The following is a 15,715-nucleotide window of genomic DNA, read 5'->3' on the forward strand; positions in this document are numbered from 1 at the left end:
TAATTTTCACGGAATATCGGCTCAGTATTTTATAAGTCACTACAAGATTCTGTGAATAACCTCTTTGCATTAAGTGGGTTTTCTGTTAAATTAATACGAACATCCAAGAGTTTTATCAATATTGGAACGCATTTGAATCTTTGGCTCGATAGAAACATGGTGGGTTTCATCCCAAAACCACTAAGGATTTCATTTATATGTTAATTAAATATACTTGGGCTGATTATCTTTATTACAGTATTTTTTTTACTTACGCTTGCCTTATATTTTTGACACAACATAAGTAGTGCATCGTTCTTGCTGCAAATGCTTTGTCGTTGTATTTCTACATGACACTCTTTTGGAAAGCCCGTATTGAGTGAATGAGAAGAAAACTGAAGAATATTCATCAATGTTGTCTCTGGTTTACATTTCAGGCTTTGTTTCATTGTATTTAAATGAAAACTAAACTTATAAAACCGCTCGCTGTATATCTAGTAAACAATTCAAAAAGTGGTTTTCTATAATTGCTTTAAAGGACGCGTTCGAACGGCGAATCATTTATATATCACGGATAAAAATTCTCAGAGTCTAGCTTTACATGATATACATGTACATGTATATTACAAAGCAGCTGTACATTTAAGCTTTCATTCAAAATGCATTTCAATTATCAAGTATACATGAACCACGTGTAGGACTACATTGCTAGTGACCGTTACTGGATCCTTTATGTGTGGTAACTGTACACCCGATAAGTAATTGTTAACTCGACACGATTTCGCATATTTAATGCGTCCTATGTGCTATAGATTTTAATTCATATAAAATCAATGTGAACGGACGAAGAACAAGCACGGCCTCGCCTCAGTATCGATCTCAGGGCGGGCACTTGCTCACAGCCCAGCGGCCGTGGTCTCGGTTATATAGTGGTAGAACCTTGTACAACTCTTGTCTTTTCAGGGAGAAAACAGGGATCAAGATATCAAGTGCGGATACAATTTGATGTAGATTGGGAGATTTCTTCAGACGACATCTCCCACGGTCAGTTGATTCCATTTTTATTGCTGGACAGAGACGCACGCTAGCTAGGAGCCAGCGCTGATGTACATATATTGAGAACTGTGTGAAATGTGTGTTTATGGCCATCGCGTTATCACATTGGTAGCGCAGTTAACCTCTTCAGATTGCTAGGTAGATGATTATCTTTGGCGAGTTTCCGTATGATACTCTCTCCGTAAAAATCAGAGAAATACCAATCACGGACAACTTGGATTTTTGACGCGTGCAGGTAAGCTTACGCATATTTAGAAATATTTGTTCAAAGGTTAATTCATTCAGGAATTTCATTGCATTAATAATAGTTCTTGGCGAAATGTGATAAATTAAAACTACACGTCATTTTAAAGAATGAAGAAAAAAGAAACACAATTGTATATTTTCATAAAAAAGGGGAAGATATGACAAATTTGATATATCGACAATTATTTCCAATATTTGCATAAAATACAAACATCTATCTTATTGCTTTCCGTTTTAATATGCCCAATGTAAATTATTCGATGTGCAAACATTTATCTTCCTATCCAAGAAATCCAATGAAAACATAACTGAAATAAATGAAACCGTTTTTTATATATGAAGTGAAAATTTGGTTCGAACACTTTAAAAAAAAAAGGAAGAAGCCCACCGCTATACCTTCCATGTCCTTGATTACTAGCCGCATGGCGAGTATTTGCGCTAGAGGGAACATCATAAGCGCTATCTTAATGAGCTGAAACCAAGTATGTTTCAAAGAACTTCAAATCGCAATCTACCACGCTATGTCACTTACCGATTAAAAGTCTGTCATCCGGTGGAAGATCAGAACAACATGCTATTGTAGATGGATTATCCTTGTAGTATATCACTTTCTTTTAATTCAGATTTGTACAATCTATTTACCTTTGCTTCCTTTAAAAAGAAAACGCTATGTTTTCCTGAAATTCGAAGTGCATAAAATTAAAGGCTCTAAGAATTGAAAAAAAATCCTTGCAAGACTATCTGTATTCAAAATGGAAAATATGAAGCAATAAAATGGCCTCAAAATTACTCTTGAAAAAATGTAAATGTTTGTGTCTTTTGGTGATATGTTATGATTGGGATCTGCAGATGAGGGAACATTTCTTTTCACAAAATACAAAGATATTATGGGCATATACTCAAGGGATCTAACTTGATTCGAATCCAAAATAATTCCAGCATTATATCCTATTTTGATTTATTCTGATATACTGTTAGGTAAGCATCTGTAACTGTTCATAAGAATAATGAAGTTGTTTTTATGTTAGTTTTCCTAATCAGAGAAATTCCTCCTAAATGTTAACACGTGTACTATATTTGTACTATATTATTCGTATTAGTGTTGTGGAGTTTTTTCTATTGGGCCCACGTGTATTGGTAATAACATTACGTGTTTGGTATGCATGTGTACGAGGAGTAATACAATGTTTACATAATGATTATATTGCCTTGCTAAGGGTTATAGATGCTTGAATTTCATATTTTTGGTAGAATTATACTTTAAAACTATTTTTGCATTATAAGTACAAAGGTAGGAAAACCAGAAAACGACTAACACTTTTGAATAATCTGCTTCGATAGTATGCATGTAGAACTGATTCCTAGAGTCCTGAAGATTGAACTCTTCCACCCTCATCTGTGGCAATCAGCGCTATCATACATGTTCAACGGAATTCCTAATCCTAAAACCCATTATTTTAGATTTGTTGTTCCGTCTCAATCTACGATAAAAGCGTATTAAGAAAAGTAATTGCATCATAAACCTGCGATGGTTATGGTCATGTACACACGACACTGTCGCATGTTTACCTACAAGACAGGGTTTAACTGTTTATTGTTGCCCTTAGTGACAGTAACTAAAAATGAGGGACAGTTTACGTTTTTTTCCCCCAATAAGTGATATCGCCAATTTGAATGAATGACATTACTTTCCTGAATAGGTGATAATATATAAATAGTGCCTTTTTTGGGGGGGGGGGGGGGGGGGTTAACTGTTGAAATTGACACCTCGAGAAAACCATTGTCAACCGACGTGAAGCGGAGGTTGACAATGGTTTTCGACAGATGTGAATTTCAACAGTTACCCTCCCAAACAGGTACTATTTTTTATTATACTGAATGTCTTAATTTAAAAGAAAATTTTAATGCTTTTATGCAGAAATAAAGTGAATTCTACGGCGAACCGTACGCGCATAATTTACGCGCAGGTAACAATTCGTTGTGTTGCCCGTTGCAAAGTGTGTTGCTAACGCTGAGGGTAATAGAACGGATTACCAACTGCGTCTAAACCAATCAGATTTCAGTATTAACATGAAAGTATAAAAACATTTAATTGACATAATTGTCAAAAACGGTTCTTTTTACGGAAAGAGTTTTGTGCTTTGGTTTTTAGACTATTTTAATCTCCTCAGGAAGAGGAGCACTGTATAAAGATATAGGAAAATGATCAAATTCTAAAGCTATATATTGAACTTTTTTCAATACTAAATGTTATTTTATGGCCAAAAACACCGTATGTCAAAGTTTAAGACAGATGTGACAGATCTGGTTAATTTGTCGACCACCTAGCCTCCTTAAAAATTTTGCAATTTATGCCAGCCGTAGGCCTTAATGAATGTTTTACCTTGTACACTCCTTGAATATATATGAAATTGTTATTTGTCATTGTATTGATTATTAATCAGTCATGATGTTTATTTACTATTGTCACATGCTTGTCTGAAATATCCAAGCACTTTGAAATCTTTACTTTACAATATATTTATACCTGGGAACTCTATATTAAAGAAATGTTAGTTGTTTAAAAAAATGGGATTTGTGAATTTAAAACTCATTTTGATTTATTTCCAGGAAAATATGTAAATAAACACTTAAAGGTAGGCATATACATGTATGATATAGGATCGGTCAGAGAACAATAAACACTATTTATATACATTGGCCTTAAGTGTTTTCTACCCACCCTCTCCTTGAACAAAGAAACATAGCACACCTTAGGTTTGATAAAGGTAATGCCCTATCACAGATTTATTAACGGGGAAATTATTTAAAATAACACCATATTTAAAAAACGTCTTATGAAAATAACACGTCAGTTTTGGATTGTTCGTAGAGTCATATTTTGCTGAAGATATTAATACTTGCACCACTTTCAGCACTTTTTTCCCCTATAAATTTGCAATATATATCTATATTGTTATATTTGAATACACTGGCTTTTAAAAAATAAAACATAAGAATAGATTTCTTAGAACTAATTTTAAGGAAGAGCAGTCAGACAAGAACAATAAAAACATCTTTATACGCTGTAGCCGTATATGAAACGGTTATTTCTGCAGTGGCAAAGAACGCATACTATGTGAATAAAGGTATGGTCTTGTAAAAATTTTAAAAAAAACCTATAATGTTTTTTAGATTTTTTTCAGATATAACTAATTTGTCCGAACAAACAATTTAAATTATCGCTGGATCCATTTGATAAATCATTGTATATACTGAGGGTCTAGATATGATCAAGACTGAAAGTCGCCTCCTACATGAAAATATCATTAGCTCAAATTGATAATTAGTTTTTCTCTGTACAGAAATACGGAAGTTTGAAATGATTTTTTCTTACAATATTTGTTTGTTCAAAGCTTCAATTCTTTTCTAGAAAAACAAATTACTCAAATGAGCAATTTAGTCTCATTTTGATGTATTTAAGAATTGTATTTTTGACATCATATACTGCAATTAAGCGCAAAATCATGAAGACAAATATATATAGAAATTTATTTGTCTTAAACCAAGTGAAATGTGTGTCTGTGATCTAAAATATTTTTCAATGTTTGTACTTCCAAATATTTTTAGTTAAAACTATTGGAATAAAGGGTGAGAGTGCAATAGGTATATGTAAGCAGACATAAATACGCGTTAACTGTGAAACAAGAACTAATATTTTTAGTTTTATTGAAAACGTTTATTATACATCTACGGAAAACTTCATCATCAAAGGTGATCAAAACTCGCTGTTTGAGAGAATTCCAATAGCAGCTGGAACAAATTCGAGACGCTGTTGAGTAATCACTAAAGAAATTAAAGCCCTAGAAAATAATCAGCGGATATTGGTTGCTGTGTGGCGAGTTCACAAGAAAATACGAAAACCCTCGGCACAGAATGAGTGGCATCTGATTTCCAGGTAGAATGGCTAGGAAGTCCTTCGGAGATTGATTAAAGTGATTTACTTCAATCTGTCTCCCTCTCTTTTTTATATCGGAGACAGCCACGCGAATGACAAACAGAGAAGGCATCCTCCGATCGGATTACTAGAATTTTAATGCAGGCAGAGCTGGTTTCATCTAATGGAATCTCAGGTCCTGAAGATCAGTTACACCGCCAAGATGTCTATCCGAAGGGTTTTGTCTTAATCTTTGATAGAGAAGGCTGGGATAGAGGTGATTTGTAAGTCTAGTTCTATTTGGGTGTTCAATAAACTGGTTTGGCAAATCTGTTATAATTAATCCTCAATAACACATTAATATTTTACTGAGCCTTATCGATAATCATTTTATCGCCATATGCACGTATCAAAAGAAAGCAATCACTATTATGGTATTTATCAGAAATTTGGTTTATGGCCGATTGGTAGACCCCCTAAATACTGCTACATGGGGTGAGCGCAGCGTCGATCATGCAGTTCAAAGGATGCGTGATATGTTTCAAATAATTTCTGTCCAATTGGTGTTGATTTCGTTTACGAGCATGCAATAGGGTATATAAAGATTCAATTTTCATACAGAATACAAACTTAATCAATGTAGAGTTGATCTATAGTATCTTGTTTCACAGACTAGTGAACTGTCAAATTGAAGATAATCCCATAAACAGCAGTATGTGGTGTGAGTTTGCGTCGATGCTTGCGTACTACGGGACAAGCATCGTGTGTTTTGTCTAAACCCCTGTTTTCCGAAACAAATTGCCATGGTTCCATGCATTTAGATGCAGAGTTTTTTTCTCTTTTATTAACTCCCTAATGGTGATTTTGCGTTCACATGACTCGCCTATTTGATGCTTGATTGTTTTGATTTTAGAGAGACCATTCAGCTATCTGATTTCAATTTCTGTGTTCGATTCCATCCCTTGTGTTTGTTTAACTTGAAAGATGAAAATGATGACTAGAGTGTGCATTTTGTATAAAAAGTGTATTTGTTGTCATTTATTGAAACGCTTCTTTGAATGAACAAATTTATAAGACATTCAATTTCCTGAGATGAATATTTCATTACCTCTCACATTAGAAAATCCTCTGAATTTAACAAAAACTATTTGCTTTGGCACTCGTGTCTGCTATATACAGATTTTAAAAAAAATGATAAGAAACAAAATATGACAAGCAGCTTACAAAATCAGAGAGCTGTATTCTTGCAAATAAAAACCTATTGAATATAAATCAAAGACATCGTCATTGGCACACGCACAGAACAGCATTGCTCAGTCGTAGACACTCTTGGGTGCTTTCAATTGCCATTAACAAAATCCAGCTCGAAATGGAACAGATTTCGGGCAACTTCTAAGAAACCCAATATTTACTGCTTGTATTAATTCTTAGTGGATTGTGTTCTAGCTCCGAGCGCTGTGTCACCAGCTATCTCGATCATCGTTGTCCTTTAACCAAATTTGTTGTAATAATGGAACAGTTCGTAGATACGTTCACAATGATGGCGACCCTAGAAACAGTTTATTTCAAATGGTTTGCGAAATTAAATGTAACTGCAAATGTCATATTTTAAGCGAACTATTCAAACTTGTGTATGATAAAAATCGATTAATAAACTTAAAAGCTAATCCTAGAAAGCAAAGCAGGCAAATAAAATATTTGAATTGTGATTTTTGCCATTTTTTGCTAAAATACAAACGTAAGCAATATTTAATTCCGATTAACTAATTCTTAGTGGTGTATGTTTCAAGTATTTATACAGATATATGCATTGTTGGGGAATAAAAACCTTTCTCAAATTTTAAGTCGCACGAGGACTTTCGTTTACTCGTTATTTGGGATAATCGTTGCGCTCGAAGCAATCTCTTTGTGAAAAAAGCACTTGGAGATATATGTACTAATTTGAAAATTAAGTACTTCTTTTTTTTTTTTTTTTTTAAACACTTTATATAACGTGTAATGGTATTCAAACTGCTAAAAAGCAAGTTAACTGTATAATCTATCAAGAGATTTATTTGATGAGAATTTACATTCGTCGTTTTATTATGTTTTTGGGATTGCACATTATCATTATCGGCTAGGGTCTTACGCCTTTCTAATCCTTTCACTTGGTTGCTTGTACACAAATAGCATGGTGTAAAGTAGACCCCATTCATCAGAAAGCAGCGCTTCCGTCATATCATATTTTCCTAGCTAATGCAGCATCTCTTCAACCATCGTTTATCAAATTTGCGTCAATAAACCTTTTGTCCGGTAAAGAGAGATATTTTGGCTGTTGGCTCTTGATTAAGCAAAACAAACGAAAAGCGGCCTCTCGTCCGAATCTACAATGTACACAATGTTCTAGATGCATTTACAGTGTATATCCGATATCAGACAAGTACCCTGGCTGTGCGCTCCCCTCCCACTTTTTCTGTCAACAGACCTTTTCCTTAAATACAATGTCATACATGTTTATAAGAAAATTTAATTTTAATGTGAACAGGTACACTTTATAGGTAACGTAAGATGTTGGTATTAAAGTTGGTTGGGCTGCCCCCCCCCCCCCCCCCAACTTTCAAGATCGATGTCACGTGCTTCTGGTTATAAAAAAAAATTGATGATAAAAGTACAGATATGTTTTATTTCGAAATATAAAAATAATCGTATGCTGTAACAATAGAAATATTGCGTATTTTAAGGTACTTTGAACTTCCTATGTAATATAGGATGTTAGTATAAGTAATAAGTACCATTAGTTTAAGTAAAACTACCAAATATAATTTTGCATAAAAATCCAGTAAGAACGCGTGAATAACTTATAGAAGTACCTGTATTGTAAATTAAAGAAGACCAGTAACCGTTTGATTGAACGTTAAAGACCGGGGGTACTTCAATGACTTTCTCAAAACACCTGCGACACAAATTTGTCAACTGACAATATCAAATTGATAATCCGTTTTGTTCATGTAAAAGCAGGGAGTAAAACCATGACAGAAAGGGTTTAGTTATTGAGGCTGTAAACATCAGTCGCGTGTTGCAGTGGTTAACATGATATTTCACTCGGATGTGAAAAGAGCTCGTCCTTCCGGAGTGTTCTCAGTTCAAATCACGTTGCAGGAATTGTGTTGGTGCAATGGTGACGATCAATTGCAATAGAACTTTTGAAGTTCATTTTTAAACAAACGACTTTTATATGAATCTTGAATCGTGGTTTGCGATTGTCTTTTCGATTTTCGATGTAAGAGTAGACAGGAATTTATGGTTCATTTCAGATATTTATGTTGTGATGTAGACCTGTTTCTTACCCAACGGCCCAGTTTTTTACGCTAAACAGATATACTTAAAGTTTCATTTCCTAATTTGATCCTTTCATTTTCATCTAGTTCTGAAAATTGGATAATGTTAAATTTTTCGCTGATATCACCAAGATTGCTATTGCTGTCGTAATCATTGCGACAGTTCTGCGAAGGTAACACAGCGGTACCACGATACAGAATACGGATCTATTTCACTAAAAAGGAAGAGAAATTATGATAAACTAGTGTTATAAACGTCCTTGAAAAGCTCTTTGTTACATACATCTACTTAAAAATGATTTATGTATTAGTATCCTGTTTTTCAAAAAGGAAGGCGGTTATTATACCCCCGCTCCGAAGGAGAGGGGGTATACTGTTTTACCCTTGTGTGTCTGTCTGTCTGTCTTTCTGTCCGTCCGTCCGTCTGTCTGTCCGTCCGTAACAAAAATTTCTGTCGCATTTATCTCAGCAACTATTTATCGTAGATGCTTGAAATTTTTACACAGTGTTTGTTAAGGCATGCCATATCGTGGGATATATTTTTGTACCAATCGGACGTCAACTTCCGGTTTAATGAGTACTTTGTTTATTTTTAGCCAAAATTTGCAAACAAATTTCCGTCAAAGATTTCTCAGCAACTATTTATCGCAGATGCTAGAAATTTTTACACAATATTTGTATAGGCATGCCATATCGTGGTATGTATTTTTGTACCAATCGGACGTCAACTTCCGGTTTAATGAGTACTTTGTTTATTTTTAGCCAAAATTTTCAAACAAATTTCCGTCAAAGATTTCTCAGCAACTATTTATCGCAGATGCTTGAAATTTTAATACACTATTTGTTTTGGCATGCCATATTGTGGGATATATTTTTGTATCAATCGGACGTCAACTTCCTGTTAAATAATGACTTTGTTTATATTTAGCCAAAATTTTCAAACAAATTTTCTTCAAAGATTTCTCAGCAGCTATTTATCGCAGATGCTTGAAATTTTTACACAGTGTTTGTTAAGGCATGCCATATTGTGGGATATATTTTTGTACCAATCGGACGTCAACTTCCTGTTAAATGAGTACTTTGTTTATTTTAGCCAAAATTTTCAAACAAATTTTCCTAAAAGATTTCTCAGCAGCTATTTATCGCAGATGCTTGAAATTTTAACACACTATTTGTTTAGGCATGCCATATTGTGGGATATATTTCTGTACCAATCGGATGCCAGCTTTCTGTTAAATGTCGACTTTGCTTTTTTTGCATATTCACATCAGAGCGGGGGTATCACTAGTGAGCATTGGCTCACAGATATCTTGTTTTATAGTGGTTAGGAAAAGGAAAATTCCATTTGTTGTCTGTTGCAACTTGAATGCGACAATTTGTTGGCATTTATTTTTATTTTTATTTTTTATTTTAGACTTAAGTAAGAATAATCAATTATTGTACATTTATCCTATAAAAACACGGTCAACTCACCGCGTATTGCATAACTGCTTGCGTTGTGTTTTCAAACAGACCGTAATGAAGTAACCGATACTCAGATTATTAACTGATTTTTGACGACTTTGACGGTCTTTTGAAGTTGGTCACGTGAAAGGTAGGGTTATCGCAAGAGGTCAAACGGGGTAAAAACAAATAAACATTGCACAGAATAAACGTATACCCTAAGGGGATAGGATAGAATTTTAGCATTGCTTTTTTATTTTCCTGATTTCCATATTTATTGTACTTCAAGAGATCGTTTGATGGTGTTGCAAACTGCAACTGCAGATGTAAAACTTCAAAAACAAGGAAAAACAATTTTGTTTTAGTTATGACGTTAATCACACCCCTATGTGTTACTAAAGACAATCGCATAATTTAGGTTTTGCAAGATCTGAAATGTTTGGCTACTTTTATGGTGAGTGGTTGAACTAAGTGTAAATCTTCTGTCATTCTTCAACGGAGAACATCCTCACCTTTCACGTAAAATATGTCTCTAACAAGCCAGTTGTCACATCGGCTCGCTCACAATGAATTAAACATACATTTTAGATCCTTAGATAAGCCATTATTCCATATTCCACCCCCATTTTCCACTTGGTTTCATGACCAGTAATTACAATTCGGAATTCCACCGCATCCTGTGCTTTTACAGTGCCCATCAGGGGCAATCAAAGAACATAAGGAAGTTTCCCGCGGGTTTTGGACTTTAAATAACATCACTTGGACTTTGCCAGGGAGAACCACCAACGCTTATGTTTGGAAAACCTTATACAAATGCATTGACAATGTGCGTAATTGAACTGCATTGTACTGAATTCATATCAGCATCTAATACATTTGACGGTTTTAGACGTAATCAATACATTTTATGAAAACTATTTTCATTAAAATTCGATGAAAAAAAAAACAACGTAATCTTTTATGTTGTAATATCATATTTCATGGATACAACTAAGTGTAAAACCCTTAAATGAAAATTTATACTGCGCTGTGACGATTTAAGCTATCAATCAAACCATCACACAAGGTAATCACTAAAACATTTAATACTGATCATTTATTGCCATGCAATATAACCTTGGGCCTCTGAATGCTTGTAAATATGACCTCTTATAAAATCCTGCATATAGAAATGCAACCGATGCGACTGTAACATTTTAACCAAATCTAATAAATTTAGATAATTGTGTAAAGATTAAGTGACAGTAAGTGACGCGATGTTTTCCTTTTCTAATTGAACTAAATGAAATAGCTCCATTAGTTAATTAAACAAAGGGCTGCTCCGCCGACGCCATATTGTCGATTCGTTGGACAGGAATCTTGACGTAGGATTCAATCGAATCAGTGAAAAGGAGCACCATTCTAGTCAACATAAGGAGTGGGAAGTCGCTAGGACAACTCCATTTAACACCGACCAGTCGTATCAGCTGCCTAACTAATTAAGACGCGCGCGCGGGAAATTAGTGGTCGTAATGCTAGTAATGCTTGTACTAGATTGTTTGATGTAATTCTGAAACAATGGGGATGAAATTTATTGGACATTTTTGCACCTGACATAGGTCGAGCAAGAGTTTGCAAATTGTTTGAAGCTCGTAGTTTTTGGACTTAATTACGACAGTTAACCACACTCGGATTTGTGAATTCGCTGAAAAATAATTTTCAGTTGACCTAGTGATGATGACGTCGACTGGGATATAAGACAATCATAGAAACGGGGTATTAAGTAAGTAGACATCTTGTACAGTAAACACGGTTAAATTAATTTCCCCCTGTTGATTTATAGGTGTTCATAGATATAAGAATTGTGCTAATAGAATTTTCTGTGACTACATAATAACTCTGAGACGATTTAGCTGTATTTGTTCGGAGATTCGTTGAGGAATTTTGAAGAGAACAAATTAATGGTATATTATTCCAGAATCTGCGCACTATGCATATCAATGTTACCAGAGCTTAAATGTCATATGGAAATGTGCATCCTGGAATTACTAGAAATAAAGGCTACTTTCTTCTGGCATGCTTGATAAAAGGGTCGAGGGATTTTTTTCTTCCGTTTAATTTATTTCGCTTTTGTTTCCTTTCCTTTTGCTTTTCGTGTTATTTATACACGATAGGATGGTCTGAGCGGAGAGTTGCTTCAGAAAAGACGTCGCTTTCATTGATAGCACGAAAAGGTTTCTGAAACCAAATGCTTAACAAAAGATTTACTCCCTTGTGGCATTCGTCAAAGTAAATTTGGCAACAGTTTGAGCTTTGATTCGGATAAATTCTATTTTGATCCTTTTTTTTTTTTAAAATATAGGCAATATTTCTACATGAAAATATATGCATGCATCATTAAATTTAATTTCCATTTTCAAACCACAAAAGATTGTTATCTACCAGGTATTTAAGAGTTGTTTTACGTAAATGTGTTAAATGATTTTTTTTTAAATAAAAATTCTAATTTTAATGGTTTCTTTCTATAGCACAATGCATATCTTTTTTTCTCTCTCTCTACGCTCATTCTCTAAATTATAATAGATGAAAATTCTCCCAAAATTCAAAATATCGACGCATTCCGAATAACACGGATACCTTATATTATCTAAAATTATTGTAGATCATTATATACGATCTCTGATTGGTCTTATTAATATCAGGTCCTCACACTTTTATTCTTTAAAAGTAGAACTATGTTGAGGCCCAACTTGGACGACAAGTAATCTCGTTCGTCTAATTTACCATTTTCCACAAATGTTATATCTGTCTTTGTACACAAAAGATAGAAAGAAAACAATCAACAAAGAAGATTGGACTGCACCCCTTTATATAATTTATATAACTAATATAATCAACAATACACACAGCGAAAACACAAATGTCACAAACATCGCTCATATACAATATAAAAGGCAAACCGATGGAAACGCAAAAATCAATTTTGAAGCGTTTGCAAAAATAAACAAAAGAAGGATTAATCGTAATTATGTCATCCGTATTACGCAGATAGATTGAAGAATCCTAATTACGCTTTTTTAGAATAAATACCGCCAGTAGTTACGGATTAACACTTTGAAAGATCAATATTTCTCTTTGAGCTAATAAACGGTCCCCGGAGTAGCAAAAGGCAAACGATCGAGTCATTTGAAAATTGGTTTGATTTTTGTCCTAGATATCAAAGATGAAGTCATTAAGATACAGAAAAAATATTTTCTGTAGATTATTATTTCTGTAAACATTGTGTGCTGTTGTAGTTGCAGATATTTTGACACAGCAATGTGTTTTGGGAAAAGAGTTTTCGCGTAACTGTAGTAAACAAAGTAATTGTATGTAAATTCGAAACGTGGGGTTTTCCTTGAAACTCCTCTTAAGATTTCAAATTGTTCCAGTGAAACCTGACTCTCTTCTCCTAGCAAAAAAATCAATGAACTTAAACATGTTAAACACCATGAAATAAGAAAATGTCAAAAACAAAGTATTCATCGACATACAGCGTATTTTTTACACTTTATTTATAACCTATCACAGAGGAGAACAGTACCCATACAGTTTATTCATGATTTCTCTTAAACAATCGATGGTGTGAGGTTTTTTATGATATGACCTCATTGGAAGAGACACGTGGATAACACAAAGAAGCTAAACACTTCCTCAACATCCTATATTTTGTTTTGGTAGGTACTGCTGATCTCTATTTGAAAATGAACGACACGCTGTGTGCTGCCCACGACGAGATAATCCATTGCACGGAGGATGACGGCCGGCCTGGATGCCCCTTGAAGACTTCCGATGTAGTCGTCATCAGCATGTTGGCTGTATTCAGCGTCGTCGGAATCTATGGCAATGGCATCGTCATCTTCGTCTACACAAAGAAGAAGGACAAGCTGACCTCGTCCGTGTTCATCCTGGCGCTCGCCGTCTATGACTTTCTGACCTCTTCCGTTATAATGCCCTACACTGCCACTATGATATATCTTAGGTTTATGATTTTGTATGACCCTCTGTGCAAGATATATATGTTCCTTATAACATTCAGCGTCCCCCTCTCTGCGTTTCTTATGGTAGCCATAGCTGTGGATCGCTACCTCTGTATTTGCCACCCGTTTTTGCATTTGATGACCAAAAATCGGGCAAGGGCTGTCATTGGAATTCTGTCAGCGTTCGCGGGTTTGCTGGGTGTCCTGAGTTGTCTAGCCTATTCTGTCTATCAGTACAGGGATCCTTTCCCAAACGAGGACAACTGTACCATCTCAACCGACAGTTCAATCAGCAACGCTACCTTGTCGACCACAGCGTATCCGCCTAAGCCTGTTGTTTTATTACCGAAATATTATGGACAGTGTGATTATCCGGGAACTATTGTTACTATGGAGTACCTGACGACATGGCAGAAGATTTACTCTTCGTTTTATTTAATACCTCTGATCATTGTGTTGATTTTATACGTCATAATTTATCACTCTGTCACCAGACGGCGCTCCAAAAGAAGGAAACAAAAGGCCCTAAATAACGTTAGTCTCAAAACATCCCTTAAGGAACCCCAAAAGCCGACTCATCCCTCGCCGGCCTCATCTTACACGGTACTCTCATCCAACGATAACAACGAAAACAACAAAGAACACGTGGCACTCCAGGTGGAAATGTATGGAAACGGTGTGCATTCACTAGCTGTGGACAGGGCTTCCGAATCGATGCCTCTCCAGCCACAACACAAACACCGCACCAACGGCGATGAAAACCACCACCCCCACCATGAACATTCTCATCATCACCACCATCTCCGTGATCACGACACGATTGCAAACATAAAAACAGCGCTGATGCTTTTCATCGTGGCTGTTGTGTTCATCATTGCCTTTTTCCCAGCCTGGTTGATGGCACTTGGTGCGATTCCGCACAACAGCATCGTTTTTTACATGTACTTTGTCTATAATATCACTAACCCTATCATTTATGCCTTTATGAATCCAACATTTAGAAGTGACGTTAAGAAAATATGTCATTAGACAGTAATGTTGTTGTGGACATCTTTATATTATTTTGTTTTATTTATGGGGCGTGATTTTGTTTTATGATTCAAATATTGTTACTGTCCTTGGAAGGTTGATGAAAACTGGTCCCGGCTTTATTAACCTTCAAATGACTGAAGCTAGTGATTGTTGTCAGTATTATGGAAATACCCCTAGTTGTTATGAGTCGATCATCGTTTTGTGTAGAAAAGGTAATAAAATCAATAAATGAAAAAAATATTAATGTTTTGCTTAGATTAATTGTTTAACAGTATTTTTTGCTGTTGTAAAAGACTACATTTTTGTCAAATCTGTGAACATCAGATTACAAGTATAACAACAGTATCTAATCACGATCAGCTAAAATCAGTCCTAATTTCATTCACCAATAAATTAATATTTCTTTTATATGTACTCCGTATAAAACAGACACTGTTATTACTTACCTGAAGAATTAAATATGTAACAATTTCGTACTTGTCTGTTTTGGCCTTTAAATAAGGAATAGATGTTCTTTTCTGTATTTATTCACAAAGAGTTTTTCCCAGTTTGCATCATGTAAAGTGATCTGAGATTATTCGACTACTCCATTTTATATTATGACGTGCGGGGGATCCCTCTTCTATATTATAACGTGCGCATCTCCAGCACGTCATCCTATACGTCAGAGGAATTTCGGAATAGATGTACTGATACTATTTTTTTTTTTAACGAAAAGCTTTCTCACA

At 34.9% G+C, this 15,715-nt stretch overlaps 1 protein-coding gene across 2 annotated transcripts; it reads left to right on the forward strand.

Annotated features, from left to right (window-relative positions):
* The first annotated feature begins 808 nt into the window (after nt 1-808).
* Nucleotides 809-15,428, forward strand: LOC105331021 (galanin receptor type 1). 2 transcript variants are annotated; one of them, XM_011433019.4, is made up of 2 exons: nt 809-1,270; nt 13,657-15,424. In XM_011433019.4, the coding sequence occupies exon 2, from the start codon at nt 13,680-13,682 to the stop codon at nt 14,982-14,984; it is 1,305 nt and encodes a 434-aa protein (XP_011431321.3). In that variant the 5' UTR covers nt 809-1,270; nt 13,657-13,679; the 3' UTR covers nt 14,985-15,424. The 2 variants fall into 2 exon arrangements, with proteins under 2 accessions (XP_011431321.3, XP_011431320.3); XM_011433018.4 differs by lacking the exon at nt 809-1,270 and adding an exon at nt 11,289-11,719 and having other exon boundaries at nt 13,657-15,428.
* The last annotated feature ends 287 nt before the right edge of the window (nt 15,429-15,715 follow it).

The sequence above is a fragment of the Magallana gigas genome, chromosome 3 (assembly GCF_963853765.1).
Source record: "Magallana gigas chromosome 3, xbMagGiga1.1, whole genome shotgun sequence".
Taxonomy (NCBI): Eukaryota; Metazoa; Mollusca; class Bivalvia; order Ostreida; family Ostreidae; genus Magallana; species Magallana gigas.